This window comes from Epargyreus clarus, unplaced genomic scaffold (assembly GCF_041222505.1).
Source record: "Epargyreus clarus isolate Ecla_fem2 unplaced genomic scaffold, WU_Ecla_fem_2.2 ptg000021l, whole genome shotgun sequence".
In the NCBI taxonomy this organism is placed as follows: Eukaryota; Metazoa; Arthropoda; class Insecta; order Lepidoptera; family Hesperiidae; genus Epargyreus; species Epargyreus clarus.
The window spans coordinates 5,036,234-5,052,911 of record NW_027332228.1 but is presented as its reverse complement, the minus strand read 5'-3'; the positions used below and the strand labels follow the sequence as shown (position 1 = coordinate 5,052,911).

General features: G+C 38.1%; 1 protein-coding gene across 8 annotated transcripts in view; it reads left to right on the top strand.

Moving 5' to 3' along the window:
* The window catches only part of cno (adherens junction formation factor afadin), a 59,736-nt gene that overhangs the window by 30,448 nt on the left and 12,610 nt on the right, over nucleotides 1-16,678 (top strand). For 6 of the 8 annotated variants that reach the window (XM_073084331.1, XM_073084330.1, XM_073084335.1 and 3 more), the window contains 13 exons: nucleotides 7,266-7,447; nucleotides 9,163-9,327; nucleotides 10,340-10,464; nucleotides 10,813-11,241; nucleotides 11,787-11,960; nucleotides 12,485-12,593; nucleotides 12,699-12,844; nucleotides 12,977-13,193; nucleotides 13,551-13,689; nucleotides 14,445-14,632; nucleotides 15,213-15,494; nucleotides 16,074-16,214; nucleotides 16,516-16,633. In XM_073084331.1, the coding sequence (XP_072940432.1) occupies nucleotides 7,266-7,447; nucleotides 9,163-9,327; nucleotides 10,340-10,464; nucleotides 10,813-11,241; nucleotides 11,787-11,960; nucleotides 12,485-12,593; nucleotides 12,699-12,844; nucleotides 12,977-13,193; nucleotides 13,551-13,689; nucleotides 14,445-14,632; nucleotides 15,213-15,494; nucleotides 16,074-16,214; nucleotides 16,516-16,633 (2,415 nt within the window). Of the gene's footprint in view, nucleotides 1-5,222; nucleotides 5,533-7,265; nucleotides 7,448-9,162; nucleotides 9,328-10,339; nucleotides 10,465-10,812; nucleotides 11,242-11,786; nucleotides 11,961-12,484; nucleotides 12,594-12,698; nucleotides 12,845-12,976; nucleotides 13,194-13,550; nucleotides 13,690-14,444; nucleotides 14,633-15,212; nucleotides 15,495-16,073; nucleotides 16,215-16,515; nucleotides 16,634-16,678 lie in introns of those variants that run through there. The other 2 variants (XM_073084334.1, XM_073084332.1) reach the window with 2 other exon arrangements.

Here is a 16,678-nt window from a genome sequence, read left to right as displayed (position 1 = left end):
TTGTAGTATCCCTCTGTGGTTTCGGAATAGTTGCGTAAATAAACATAAGTTTTAACTTTAAAAGCTAGTACGAAATATTAAATGTTTGTTATTGAAATATAGAAATTAAAAAATAGTTTTTTTTTTTATAAATCGTCTTGAATTTTGTATGAACTGAACCGATTTTGATGTGAGTGACAAATCTACATTACGGTCTATAGATTGTGTGTCTATAGATTCTGTAATTTTATCCGTGGAAGATAAAGTATAAGAGGGGAAGCCCATAGAATGGGTGTGGGTGGTCCTGGGAGCGAAAGTTGCGAGTGTATAGAAATAAAGGCTTTTGTCCATAATTATGTGTCTTTTACCATTATTAAAATTTAATTATAGGTACCTAGGTCCGAAAGTTGTGCGTGTCCATTGGCATACATTTACTATTGCAACCATCTACCCGCAAGCTTTCACTAGAAGTCGTTAAAACTTTTAATCCGAAAGCGTCAATGCCATTAGAACATTCCAAGCAACGTATACATTTGTCTGTTGGATAACTGAATAATTAACGTGCTGCCCTTTTGAATAATTAACGATTCTGATGAAGTGACTAGCATATGACTACGTAATTGTTTTTATGACAGAGCCAGACTTGTGTGTGTCGAGTTTTTACCACGATACAAGCCGTGTGTGGAGTATAAATTTGAATCTATTGGCTTAATATTAGAAAATTCATCCTTTATGCAACAAACAAAAATACGCCCTGCCATGTGTAAAGTATGTTCTTACACAATCAGTCCTATTCTTATTACACATATATTGACGAATATAAGGCACAGCAAAATCGTGGTAAATCTTATTCACATATTAAAAGCTGAAAAACCATCGCAAAACATAAATTTAACTTTTTAAAATAATTGGTCTGCAATATCCAATATTTCTTTACTGAATAATTTTTGAATTTCAATCACAGTCAATTGAAATATATTTTATCACTGGATGCCTAAGTTTATTTTTTTCAAACTGGTGGATTTGTCGGTAGGAGGTATACTAAATAAGTTAGATAAAAGTATCATTGGTAAAGCAGTCAATAGACCTAAAAGCCAAACCGTTTGTGTATCGCGTGTAAACAAACAACAGACCAATAGACCGATTCTCCTAAGTATTGCCCAGTCTGTCCCCGCCATTACATGTAATGTAACTGTTGAACGCAAGTATATTTTTTTGTATATTCCTACATTATATAGCTTCATTGATCTTTTACTAATTAGCGATTATTTTGAAACTTACCATAATAACGATTAGAAACTGATCTTTTGGAGTAGCAGTTTCAATAATAGGTAATACATTAAATTTAAATACATACTAGTTTACTGTCCCGACTTCGTACATGTAATCTACATTAATTTCATTTTTGTTTCTAAAATAACTTAACATGATTAGCTACATCTGTTTATAATAATCTATCATATTAGGTCGATTTATGGTTATTTTTTCTTAATTGTAATTTTTATCAAAAGCCTTTTCGTTTTGTTTAAAGTAGACCTAAGCTTGGATATTTTATTAAAAAAAAAACAAAGTCAACATTAAGTTTAGGATCTTAAGTTTTTCGGCGAGCCATAAATGTCCCCATGTTATAAAATTGCGAACTATTTGACTATTTCTTAAATTAGTAATTTTTGTTTGATCAATACCTTATACCAAGTAAAGTGGATGGGTCAACGTATGTAGAAATTGTACACCACGACGTTTGCCGACAACGTTTCTCGACCGTTGAGATTGTCCCGAGCGTGCAAAATGACGTGGGAGAGGATTCCACTTGGCAAATACGCGGACGTGAGTTGAAAGCAAACGCGTCATTCAGAGACGAAGAAGCTCCCCGAAGTGGCCGAAGGTGGAATTCTGTCTCTATCATTATTTTACTGCATAGGATTAGGTTATTAACCCACAGGGAACTGAACGTTGTTTTACGTTGGCACGACACGCTCATTCGTAATCGATTTTTAGAACCACCTAGATTGACAGCTGACTCCGGCCGTTATAGAAGTTTGTGTTTGAATTAATCCATTCACAAATTAGAGCGACGTCTCGTTGAATATTCATCATGTATAATACGATGTTCTAGTTAAGGCTGTACGCTTCGCGTTGGGGATCATTTCCAAAGAGAAGATTAATAATGCCGTTTTATCGTGTTAGTGCTATGTATGATAATTGTGATCACGTAGGATATTTTATTATTTTCATGAGACAAATCAACGCGGTAAATTTTTAGGTACTGCATATTTTGAAATCTAGTGTATACGTTATATATATAAATATAGTGTACTACGTTACTTATGTCTTAATTATATATATATTACGTTACTTACGTCTTAATTTTATGTGGTCCACAAAGTCCATAACAACTAGGACACGTATTACTATCAGAAAGGTCACCTCGGTAGCCTTTATGTTTATATTGTTAGATAATGTAGGTAGAGTTAGTGCTCGGTTTATCCCCAGGGAAATTGTCTTTATTCAGAACGTTCTTAGGGTTCCGTGGCATTTTGCTAAATTTTTTCCAATCTATATGTCCGTTCGTTTGCCCGTATGACACAGCCATATTATCGCTATATGGATTAAATTTAAAAAGTACGTTTGTTAAAAAATAATTGTCTCATAATGTATAAATGACGACAGGAAATGTGTTTCAATACTGTTGCAATAATTATTTGAATGAGATTGTATTTATAATATATGAGATCTTCTACTAGTTTTGTTGGTTATACACGCTATTTTGGGTGTGGCGACCACATACACTATTTTGTTCTTAGAGTATAGGTACTTGAAGAAAAATTCTGCAATCAATACATTTTTGCTGCCGAAAGGAAAGGAATCCTTTGATAGCATTTTTAACATGTCATCCATACACAGTGCTCCGCTCCTTACTCTAGAGATTTGGTATTGATTCTTCTATCCACGATATTTTCCGCACTACACAATCAGTTTTATGATCTCAGATCAAGATTAATGTCAGGAACTGTTTAAAATGACGACACAATGTTAACAGAAAATCACCCTACATCATATAAAGCTAGATAAACTAATCTAGAATTAATCATAAAACTTTATGACAGTACTATTTTCTGCTACATTCACACATTCTGAATTGAGAGGCTCTCGTTCGCAAACGTCCCCTCAGCAAGATTCAGCTCTTGAACTTCAAGCATGCGCTAGGAATAAACAGCAGAGAATACGAGTAGGTAACACGAATCGCGTGGCACATCTTATGACCCCCTTTGTCTTCTTTTGTATGTAAAATTGTAAACACGGCGAGCCCAAATCCTATAATGTATAATGTAGAGCGACGTTTCAGTCCACCGCTATTCTAATGCCCGCGTGTACATACAATAGGCTCGCATGGGAGTACGTGCCACTCCTATATAAACGGTTAAACGATCGATAAAAATCTTGATAAAGGTCTAGTGATGAAATATTTTATGTAAACGAATATTTAATTCTTTCATTTTAGTCTTGATCGTGTAAGTGGCAGTCGTTGTAAATTTTAGGGTACGAGCGTTTCGATGTAGTCGTGCAGTAATTGGTTAATGTGTCGTTGAGCTACATGTGAGTGAGCAACAGGTGAGACAATTTGTGGAGCCCTAGAGGAGTCCGCGAGCGCGACGCGGCACGCGACTTTACGGCGCGGCGCGGGCGCGGTTCTTGTGAACACCTTCACTATTTGTTATAAGTAATATTAATAACTGACCAATGTTCAATTATCACTTGTTATTATATTTTAAAAAAGTCCTTGTAATATTAACAAGAAAGTGACGTTAATTAAACTGGTACAGTCTTAAATTAACACACTATCTGTATGTAATTATTAATATACTAGTATATACTTATTATACCCATTTGGGCACAAAACGAAACAATTAACTGTGATATCTGGATGCTTTTTCGAATTTTTATGAGACTTTTTCTTTGATTTAGCTAGATGATTAGATATTTTTTAATATAACCCGAGTTTGATCATCATCAATATAGGTGATATGAACAGAATGAGTTAAATTATCTGTTAATCAATAACTTCCCTCACGGCTAACCAGCATAGTGAATACTCAGTAGTCAAATACATATTATTATGCTTAGTTCAGTAAGGCTATAAATTCGACTAGACCGTGTCGTTAGTATTGCTGGCTTTACTTCATATTATATTTATTACACTTGGAAGTTTAGGGAGCATGAAACATAGCCGCGCATTTTTTGTATATGTTTTATTCAAAATAATGCAAATGTAAATACAATAACATACGACATTTTACTAAAATTAGCTCCAAGTACATTCCATTCACCATCCATCTAAGTCAATTTAAGCCATAGTTGCCGTTTTCGAAATCACAATACAAAATGTTAACTTGTAAATGTATTTTTTTTAGCATAAACGATACTTCTAAATACTATATTATCATTAAATAATCCGATCACTCCTGACTACTTTATATGTTGATTCTTTAGAAAGAACTTAATTTAATTAATACTAGGTGAGAAGCTACAATACAATACAATACAATACAATAATTCTTTATTGCACAACAAAGACACAATGAAATAAACAACAATAATAAATAATTAAGGGTACAACCGGAGGTCTTATCACTAAAATAGCGATCTCTCCAGACAACCATTGATTTTAAGGTAACATAATTCAGTAGTAAGTGAAACAGGGTAGGGTGTACAAAATGTATATACCAACTTTAATATGACAGCAGCTTGTATCTAACATCAAAATAGCAAAAGGAGAAAAACACAGAATGAGGAAAATAAAAGATTAAAGAGAGAGATTAAAGGGTTAGGTAATATTTCTTCACTTGTTTCTTAAAAGAGTCCAATGACTGTGCATGTCGGATAGCAATCGGTAAGGAGTTCCATAGGCGCACAGCCACTGCAGTGAAGGATTTACCGTAGAAGGATGAAGAAGAAGAGGGAGTTGAGAGGGAAAGATTCTCATTAGAACGAAGTAAGTGAGAGAAATGCGGGTAGTGTAAACGCTCCTTTAAGTAACAGGGACTGTTTGAGTTAAACAAGACGCAGTACAAAGCAGACAGAGTATGAATATTCCGACGAAGTACAGAAGCTAATGAATGAAATAATGTTTCTTTATTAACTATTGAATTCAATGTACTAATAGCGTAATTTTATAATATGAGCGAATTATCATTGTAGAGCTGCACCATTACATGTTTATTCAATCAACCCAGTTAATATAATTTACCCTTTAACGGTTTGAACGTGTAATTACTGGCAATCTACTAGAGCGATAGTTAGTCGCAGGGTCAGTTGGTGACGCTTGTAGTCGAAGAGTAGGCACCCATATCGTGACGTGTTGATACTCAGTGTATTGCGAGTAACGATTGCCGTCCGAAGCTAAGCACGTCACGCCGTGCCACCCCGCCGCCGATGCTGCCTCGCCGGCTGCCGGGACATGGCTCCGATACACGTCTCGGCGATCTCTAGACATGCTCTACAATAGATCCCTCGGGTCGCGACTACGTTGCGGGAAAAAGGAAATCGTTCTCGGTAATTCAATTATGGACTTCGCTGTAATAAAAGCTTTTCTTGTTTGGAAGTCGATAACGTTCTAGTTTCCTCGATAGTAACCAAGAAATTTTCGACGCAAAAAAATATGTTTACCATCTTGTTTATAAGATACACTTATAGTATAGATAAACGAAGTAAAACTTGTTATTTGTTTCACAAAGTCTCTACCTGTTGTGTTTTTTTAAAAAATAAAGCAAAGATAATCGCAATAGTTGTTCCTTGTATTCAACTTATAGTGTCAATAGTATATATTATGCTTCTTGCATGAATTTGTATAGTGCTTATTAATAAAGTTGCACCGGTGAGTCTTTCTGGTGTACGTATCTTGTTAATAATTAAGAAATTGATGAAATATTCCATATTCTATCAGTAAATATCCTGTATTCTATCAGTTTGACAATCGTTGACCTAGTTTTGCTGACAAAACAAATGTCGTAAATGTTAGAATTTTACGGAATTAATCATGAAGTTTCTTTTATATTTGAGTTCGCACAATTTTCTGAAGTTTGTGTGAATAACAAAGTAAATTTTGTTTGCGTATTTCGGTATTTGTTATGTGGGTACCCACTCAAGAGCGGGTGTAATCAGTAAATTAGAAAAGTACACCTATCTGAATTATAGTGCTACTGTTTGTACTTGACTTTTAAATTTTCGTGATTAAGCAAGATTTACAGCTCATAAATGTCGATAGGATTTAGTGCATGGGTGTAAGGGTGTACAGCAAGTACACATACATACTCGTATGAAGGTTGGTAGATGGGAACGCTTTCGTGGCGCGGCTCGTCTCGCCGCACAGTAGACGCTAATGATGTTGACACTAGACGCGCTCGTTCACTCCGCGAGCAGCCGCGCTCCCCGCTCGCTCACTCCAGCGATGCCCTGGAGCACTCTCACTGCCTGAGCGCGAACTCATTTAATGGAACGCTTCACAAATTTTCTCAAATCGAATTTGCGAATTTTCTACCACGCTCGTTCGTTTGTCGCGATGTCAAAGGAACTCTGCTGAATGGAGATGAGCAGTCAGTCGCTTTCAATTAGTTACACTTCGTTGCATCGTCTTTTATGAATATCCTTTTTTTTTACAATATAAAGTTAAGTATAGTTTGGAATGTTAGTAAACGAATATGTAGGTAAATTGTAATTTAAGTTTGTAATAACGGATAAACCAATTTAAACTAAAGCTTTGGCAATTCGCGGTCATTCTTGCAAGCACAACAAACGGCTTCATTCAATTCATCTTGTATCTACAACATTATTATCTCTACAATGCCGTGGGTGTCATTGTTAATTGTGTGATACAAATCCTTATACATTATGTGATAAATTAAGGTACGTTTGTATTTTTAGATGCCTATCGACATGAAATTACTTTTCATCTAATGTGCTCTTAAGTTCAACATTCGTGTTGTATAATTTACTACCTAATATAATTATAAATACTTATTTACGTGTTATATATTAAATAAACATAAAAGATTATTGTTTCAATTTAATTTTAAACTATTACTTTGATTGACGTTGCTTAATGTTATCAACTTCGGCACAACCATCACTGCATTAGTATTAAGTAGACGTTACACTAAATTAAAACTTAGATAACGAACATGAATGTCGTTTATTTTGAGATATTTAATGTACCTATTCAGCATTAGTTTGGTGTGGAGTATGTCGCGTACACCAGTAAGTACAAAGTTTGCAACGTTGTCCCCCAGGCTCCATCATGTTCCACGTGAGGCGGCGGCCGACGGACTCGCAGCCGCGGCGGCGCAAGAAGAAGGCGGGCGCGGGCGCGGGCAGCGCGCGGCCGGGCAACGAGCCCATGCTGCTCGAGGTGGCGCCCGACGGCTCCACGCTCGAGAATGGACGCCGCCTCCGGATCACTGATATCGTTGAGGTAACACGCGTCTATTTTATAACGTACACAGATATAAATAAATGCTGTCTACACTCACAGCCCCACAAGGATTTCATGTGTCGTGGGCGCCATGGACACACACAATACACACACACACCCAGACCAAGAAACAGGACTGTAAATTCATCATTTAGATATGTATCTGACCGGGGATCAAACCCTGGACCCTTTGCGCGTCAGACCGGTACGGTGACCACTCCGCCGCACGGGTCGTCAATATAGAACGATAAATAAAATAACATGGATATAAATTAATTATCTCAACTTCGATGTTATTTCTGTTTGACTTTATTTACCTTTGTTTCCTTGAAATTATACTTAAGTTCTCAAACCCATACTTAGCGCTACTATTTTTAATCCTTTCATACGTATACAATTTAAAAACCCTAAAAAAGGTAAGAGAAAACAAAAACACTTTCAATTAAATCAGTTTGAACCAGATATGTTGTACAGTTTTAGACATCTCACATACTATAATACACACTAATTAATACAATTCACAATATTATTGTGTATTATAAACGGAACTCTTCACTGTATAAAGTCCGACTCGCGCTTGACCGCTTTTTCCTTTTGATAGCAAAATTGCCTCTTTGCCATTTATCCTCTTTAAGCGTTTAGGTGATGTTACGAAAGAAAACACTTTATATGTATTTCGTTTTCTATTATATGTTGCAGGGTATTTCTTGTATTTAAGTAATATTTTCTATAAAAAGTATATATCTATGGATCTTCTTCATCGGCATCACCTCCACCCTTGTATTTGCTGTAAAGCAGCAGTGATTACGCTGCACCGTGACGTTATATGGCAGACATGTGGCTTGAAGCGTACCAATTTAACCCTTACGGATATAAGTGCATCTTTAATCTGCTTAATGGGATAATTTTGACTCATGTACCTACTCAAAAATAATGAGGGTAATATGCAATCGACCCAGGATTGCAATCTTATTAGATGTTTATTGCATAAAAATATATAATTATTTACAAGTCGTAAAGGTATTATAACTAGTTTGTGAACATTATTTTCGTTGCGTGCTGTCTTTTTTTCAGATTTTTTATAATTAAAAAATATAAATAGATAATGACGGATCCTGATCGCAAAAATGGAAATATAAAGTCCCGTACTAGTCACATAATATTGTAAATTAATAAATAACATTTATACGATGTTGGGAATACATTGTAAAGCGCCGATATTCATAGCTTTTGTGTATATAGCAATACTACTACTGACGCTTATTAATTCAGCAAAGATAAATTCGCTACTTTAATCGATCAGCACCGAAGCATTTATTTTAAGGTACGCTTTTAGACTATAGTGGTGCATTCTACCATTTGCTCAGACATTTATGCTTATGTAATAACTGTTTACCTATTGAAATAATGATCAGTGTTTTAAAGTGATAAAAATTATAAATCATGAAATATAATGTTTTTTTTTTTTTCATAAATTATAACTCTATAGAAAGTATACAGTTTATTCTTAAAGTATGTTTATGTAGGTAGATAAAATCATACATATAATCTACCCCAACTCATACTAAAATTCCCACAACACATAAAAACGACACAAAACCCAGGAAATGTAAATAAACTACTTGCGAGTAAGTTGAGAGGTTGGGAATTGAACTTAAAACACTACCTGGCAAATCATGGAGACGAATTTGAATAATTGACGAAGGCTCTACCAGGTGGGGTCCGGCAACGGCACGGCGCTGCAGCTGTACGGGCCGTCGATCCAGCCGCGGCACTGCGTGCTGGCGGCGGAGGGCGGCGGCTGCAGCGTGACGCCGCTGCACGCCGACGCGCACGTGTACGTCAACGGCCGCCGCGTCATGCACACGCAGCGACTGCAGGTATGTACGCCTTAACCTTCAAAAGGTACCCGATGCCGTGGGAGTGACACAGGCTTATGTGGGATTCTTACCGCACTAAACCCCAATAATGACATTAATGACTGCCATAACAAAAGGACCGAAGGCTTACCGTGCCCTCCAAAGAAAGGAGGTAAATTTTGTGTTTAGAGGTTATCCATCCAATTCCCAAGGCACGTTTCATGAAACTAATTATCATGAGACGTTAATGTAATATGTCCAAATTTTTTAAAGTAATATAGTGAACTTATAAAGACCTGTTTTTCTTTTTGGAATATTAAAAATCATGTACATATTTTCTTAGTACCATGTTCTCATAGATCACATTTTTCAAAATTATCTTATAATACCTCTCAATAAAATTTTAACGTAATGTATGATTTGATTTAATGTATTTTTTTTCAATGTTCGCTTTTTTATTTGAGGTTTCCTATACTCTGGCCTGTAATATGAAATTCTATACACGTTACCTCCATCGGGTTGGGAGGATTTAGCACAAAGCCTCCCTAATATGATATTAATGCACGGTGTTTCCCGCTATTGCGGCTATTGCTCTCGTGTTTCCACACGCGAAGAATTATTGTGTACTTTGTTGGGTGCTGCCATTAAAAACTTCCCTTCCATGGTTTAAAAATGTTTACTGAAATCCTTTAAGCCTTTTACATACATTATAGAAAAGCGTTTCTACGTTGTTTTGCACTCGAAACGAAATACATTTACACGTATTTATATTAAGAGTAATCAAAACTCATATGCCATACTCAGTACGAGTATATGCAAATATTGTAAACTATTGTCTATTTGTAACTTTCCCAGCATTTTCATACAATGGTACATCAATGTAATATGACTTGTATGTATATCTTGATTTGTTTACTCTTTCGACTATGAAGTAAATTATTGATTTTAAAAATTATTTAATTAAAACGACTTGATGTCAACAACTACTACTTAAGTTGAAAATGTGTACTATATTTATAAAATTTGTTCACAGCACGGATGTTTGCTCAAATTTGGTCGGGTATCAACATTTCGATTCGTGGACCCGGCCCAAGAGAACCTTATGAATAGAAACCTGTCGCAGTCGCAACACTTCGGCTCGGGTTCCATATACGACAGGTATGAGTCGCATGTCGTCATTGCTGTGCTAAACATTCAATGTTGTGAATAGCCTTGCTCTAGTCTAGTAGTTGTCACAGTTAATCACCCGATAGTTGACTTTATCTAATTAGTGTCCTAGAATTGCACTTTCATTGTCACATTCGGAATACATTTTGAATTATTGTTGTCACTTAAACCTTTTTCGACTTGTCCATGGGCGGTCCACACATCAGTACCGTCGCTTCTCTAATCACCTTTGATGTTATGTTAACTGTTTATGTTCGTCATTTACCTTTGTCATTTTATTTCCGTTGCATGTTTTATCACTGGCTCACGTTCGCTTGTGTATTGCCCTTGTCGCGGTAGATCGCCGACGTCGGGCGGCGAGAATAGCGGGGCGATGTCGCCCACGTCGCTGGCGTCGCACCAGCCCGACCCGTACGATTCCAACGCGAACGCCAACGAGCCCGACTACCCGCGGACCATCAGTCCCGTGTCGCACGACACGTACGGGTACAACGCCAACGACACCATCCCGCCCTACAACAACAACACGCTCAAACTTGATAATGAGTCGCTGATGATGTCGCAGCACTTGAACGACTCGAAGGACGATTACATAAGAGACGAGCACTCGGGCTCGGTGTACAACGATCAGGACCAGAGCGCTACCGGGAATAGAATAGCGAATTCGCAGTACAAGGACAATTACGAGACCACGTTCGATTTGGACGGTAACGTTGAAACGAAGAGTATCTGTAGCGCGAAGAGCGGTGGCTCCGGACACGACAGCAGGTAACGAAGGATATACTTATGTACGCTTGCTAGAATGTTCAATTTTTTGTTTTATGTTGTATTACACATTTCTTTTAGTGTTACATCTCACATTACATACAAACATTAGAATCTAGTATAGTAACTTATTGCGTAATCAACAACAATTTGTAATTTACCGTTTCACGGTCTGTAAGAGGTAACATGCTTTTTCAGCGATTTGGCGGCGAACACTCGTGTTCGACAATGTTAATAAAGCTTGCCGTGGCCATCTCACGCAAACAATTGGACGTAGTTATGCAAAATAGATCCAACCACAAAAACTAGCTTTTGAGAAAATAAGTTTTAGTAAAAATTAAATTGTTTAATTTATGGTTGGTATCACTTATATCGTATATTTCAGAAGAAAAAATGTACCATGCAGCTTCAATATTTTTTGCATATACGAAAGTTGATGTGGAGATGCCATTTGTGATGGTAACTAAAAATACGGTTTTTGTGGGTTGCATAACTACGTTCAATTCGCTGTGGTGAATGACGGTTAGAGTATGTTGCGTCGGTTGCAGGTTGAACGCAATGGCGAGCAGCGCGCGGCCCGGGCTGGAGCCCATCCTGCCCGCGGTGCTGGAGTTCCCCGAGGCGGGGCAGGCGCAGTTCCTCGCCGCCGTCATCACGCGCCTCGACCCGCACGCGCCCGCCTTCAAGCTGGCGCCCGTCTACACACTCTACCTCTGTGCCAGGTTTTTTTTTTATTAATTGATACTTTCCAGCTAGTATTGATTTTCCAGCATCTTTCATTCTTCTTTTAATTAAAAATACTATATTATTATATTATAAGTATGAATTATTATGTAATTTATTGCATTTCACATGTTAATTATTATACATATTCTATATTAAATAATATCCTTAGCCTATATACAGGCTTTACTTATTATAGATTGCCTGCATGCATTTATTTGCCATTATAATTATTAATCTTCTATTTTTTTAAATACTTTTTATTTTTTATATGACATATTATTTTACGGGATTGCCATATTTAATTTAATTTTTGATACAAATTATTATTTATTATATACAGTAAAATATAATTATACTCTGTGCCAGGTTATAAAATTAATTAATCTATATAACGGCCTCACTGTGTGCCCGTCATTTCTTCTATGATATCCAAGTCCATTTTTTGGCAATAAATATCGCGCAAAAGAAGCCGATAAACATTCGGGACCAATTTGTTTTACAATGATTAATAACATTACAGATATCGCGCGTCCACACACTATCGGCCGGAGCTCACGCCAACCGAGCGAGCGCATAAACTCACTGCGTTCTTGCATCACGTCGCTACACTCATACACGCTACCGTTCAGGTAGGGTGAATTAATTGTATTGCTCAAATGTATCACACTCCTTCAAATATATTACATCACAACCAAAAACACTACATTGGTAAATAAACACCTTCTCCATTTCAGGAACGATGTACTGACTCAGCAGCGCAAGCGTTTTGGATGGCGAATGCTAGTGAATTGTTACATTTCTTGAAATGCGATCGACATATATCTTCATTTTCAACTCAGGCGCAAGATTTATTACCTACAACTGTTCAAAACGCATTCAGGTATGTCAAATTTTCACTTAACTATTCTTATATCAATACTATAGATTTATAATTGAAGCATTGAATTAACACCACACCTGAAAATCGGAAAAAATAAAAGAGCAGTAAACAGTTAGGACGTCCTCGTTGCAGCAACTTGGTGTCGTGCTTCCAAGAGGAGCTGTCCCGCGCGCTGGGCGAGCTGACGCGCGACGCGGGCGCGGCCGACGCCACGGACGCCACGGCGCCCACGCTGCAGGCGCTCGCCGCCGCCATGGTGCTGCTGCGCCGCTGCCGCGTCAACGCCGCGCTCACCATACAACTCTTCTCGCATCTGTTCCACTACATCAACGCCGTCTGCTTCAATAAGGTCAGCGGTTATTATGTTTTTTTTTATTCGGTTCATATCCGGCTCGAAGGACCAAAGTTTGTTTGTTCTGTTTGTGTGTGGTTCGGTTGGTTGGTAATAACAGACAACCTTTTACAATTTACTGGTTTTTATTCTAACAACGACTAAAAGGTAATGGTATAAAACATGCGTTGCCCGATTGGCTGCTGGTTACGTACTGAATTATATTAATAAAACCTAATTTAAGAAAAGCGATTGCGCGTAAATTGCAACTCCGAACAATCTCAATTTTACTTTTCGTCAAACTACGTGCTGTTTTACTATCTTGTTTTACTGCACCTACTATATCGTATATAACGTTATCATTTTTGTGTTCAGCTGGTGACGGAGCCGGGTAGCGTAAACGCGCGCTGGGGCGCAGCACTGTCAGCGCGGCTGGCGTTGCTGGCGGCCTGGGCGGAGCGCCAGGGGCTCGAGCTGGCCGCCGACTGCCATCTCGCGCGCACGCACCAGGCCGGTATGTCGACAAAGATGATGCGATTACTTTCAAGATACTTATCTACACTAATATTATAAAGAGGAAAACATGGTTTGTTTGTTTGGTTGTAATGAACAGGCTCAAAAACTACTGGACTGATTTTAAAAAATATTTCACCATTCGAAAGCTACATTATCCACGAGTAACATAGGCTATATTTTATGAATATATTTGATAAATAGACTTTGAGGCGTTACAAAGTTTGCCGGGTCAGCTAGTTTTCTATAAATTATTGGTGGAGTTATTGGATAAATTAATTGTAAGTTCGTTCGATTTATTGCGCGATATTACATGGAATATGTACATTTCATAACACAAACGCTTCACAGACCGATCATATCAAAGTGTAAGTGTAACAAAAATTTGGTGGACAATGGTTTGGTTAGTAAATCGGCTAACATTTCCTTAGTAAATAAATATTTTACATCTTTAGAATCCTCACAAATGTGTTGTCTAATAAAATAGTGACAAATATCTATGTGCTTAGTTCTAGCATGAAAGACACTATTCTTACATAGCTTTTGTGCAGATTGGTTATCATTAAAAACAGTAGCTTTACAAGACATACCTAATATTTCCTACAAAAAATTACGAAATTACTATATCTAATAATAATTAAATTAAATTAAAAATTTCGAAAAGTTTTCTTATAATTTTTATTACATTTCTTAGTTTTATAGTTCGATGAAAATTAGCGTACAGATGTTTTCATGTTTACATTCCGTTTGTGTTAGCGCGGCTGATCCAGGGCGAGTACCGCACGGCGGAGGAGGCGCGCGCGGCGCTGGAGGGCTGCTGCAAGCTGAACTCGGTGCAGGTGCGCGCGCTGCTGGCGCCGCTGGCCGCGCCCGACGCGCTCGACGCCGCCGTCGCGCACACGCGCGCCAGCACCGACGAGCTCTACCGCGCCGACGGCAGAGAGGTACGACTAACTATATGCTTTGCCTAAATGTTTTATGTTAGTTGTCAATGTTAAAAAATACTATGTCATTTCGAATTTGAATTTCAAAATCAATTTGAAAATCATGAATAAAAGTAAGCTGGATAAGCATGTTGGATTTTGTAACAATTTAAATACATTTAGATTCAGTTCTACAGTAAATAGTATGTTAGGAATAGCAGTATCGTACAGACATAGAAGTATATATATCTCAACGCCTTGTAATTGAAGAAAACTATTAAACGGCTTAAACGGCTGACAATGTGTAAACCGCTTAATGGTGTAATTTACGAGGAAAAATGCCGACATGCTCAGTTAAGTGGTGCAATAACACGAAATCGAAGAAGTGTGGACAAATATCGTTTCATTCGTAAATGATCTAAAAACTATATTTTTTTAATATTATTCAAACACGAAAATAGATGACAGTGACAATGTCAATTGTGTAAACTGGTTACATTTTTTGTTAGGAGTGAGTAATCTTTACTAATCTATGTGTACAGATTGTAATTATGAAAAAATACATATGTGATAATAAAAACATGCACGGTGTCCGTCGTAGATCCGGCTGGAGGAGTCGATGTGGCTGGGCGCGGCGCTGCTGATCCCGGGCGACGGGTTCAGCGCGGAGGTGGTGCGCGGCGTGCCGCCCGGGCTGGCGGAGTTCGTGGCGCCGCTGCAGCGCGGCGGGCTGTGCCGCCTGGCGCACCAGCCGCACGCGCTGGGCCTGTGGACCGTGTACCTGGCCGCGCGCGCGCGCCGCCCGCCGCACGACCCGCGCCCCGCGCTCGTGCAGCTACACAAGAACGCCAACGGCATGGGGCTCAGCATCGTCGCCGCAAAGGTGCGCCGCGAGATCGCGTTATACAACGACCGAGCCAACTAGACCGACGGGTGGAATGCGGCAATCGTATGCCCTGATCACACCTTAGTTCGCAGCTAAACCTTCACTCTCACAATTCACAAATTTATCTGGATTATATTTTTTATTTAATGTTATTATTGTTATCACTGTACATAGTTATTGTTTCTTTCTTGTTCAGTTAAGTTTTAACTGTGCTTTGTGTTATGACAGCATCAAAATGGGTATAAATAAGACATAGCGAGAGTGAACAATGATATTGCGAGTTTTACGTTTTATATATTTTTGTACTTATTACTTTTCGTAACAGTCATTAAAGTATAAATTATTTGACAGAAATTTATTAAAATTTACATTTCATAGATTTTACATTTACATCAACGTCTCACAACATGTCATTATTTTTTTGCTCGCGGTACGCACATAGCTTATGAGTGACGTCACGTTTGACATTCGTCTAGTCGAGCTATGGCTTGGTCGAGTAGTAATAATTTTGACGAAGCTTTACAATATTCTTACGGTAACACCAAAAGTCTACAATTGTGTTGAATTATTGCACAGGGCGCTGGTCAGAGCAAGCTGGGCATCTATATCAAGTCGGTGGTGCCGGGCGGCGCCGCGGCGGCCGACGGGCGTCTGGCCGCCGGAGACCAGTTGCTGTCTGTCGATGGACACTCGCTCGTTGGTATCACGCAGGAAAAGGTGCGTATGTAATGTAATGTAAAGAAATATAAAATAAAATATGATGTTAATATCCTATACAATGTTAATTTAATTGATAGTCCTCGCCAAATTGCTAGTCCGTTCTGAAGTTGTTGCGCGCAAGTCAATCATACAATTTGCTATGGCAACGCGATTCTATATTCAGAGCGGACTAGTAGTTACGCAGGTTATACTAAGGTTAGTGCTATAATTTTTCGAGCATACTAATTTAAATTTGAGAAACCCTTTAAAATCAAATGGACGATATGAAAAACATACACTGTTATGATTTTATTTCCAGGCAGCAGAATATCTTGTTAGGACTGGACCAACGGTGACACTGGAAGTTGCGAAGCAGGGTGCAGTACTTCACGGACTTGCAACATTATTACACCAACCGGCATATAATCAACGGCAAGGTACGTGAAAATATTTCACAAAAACCTATAGTAGCTACGATCATA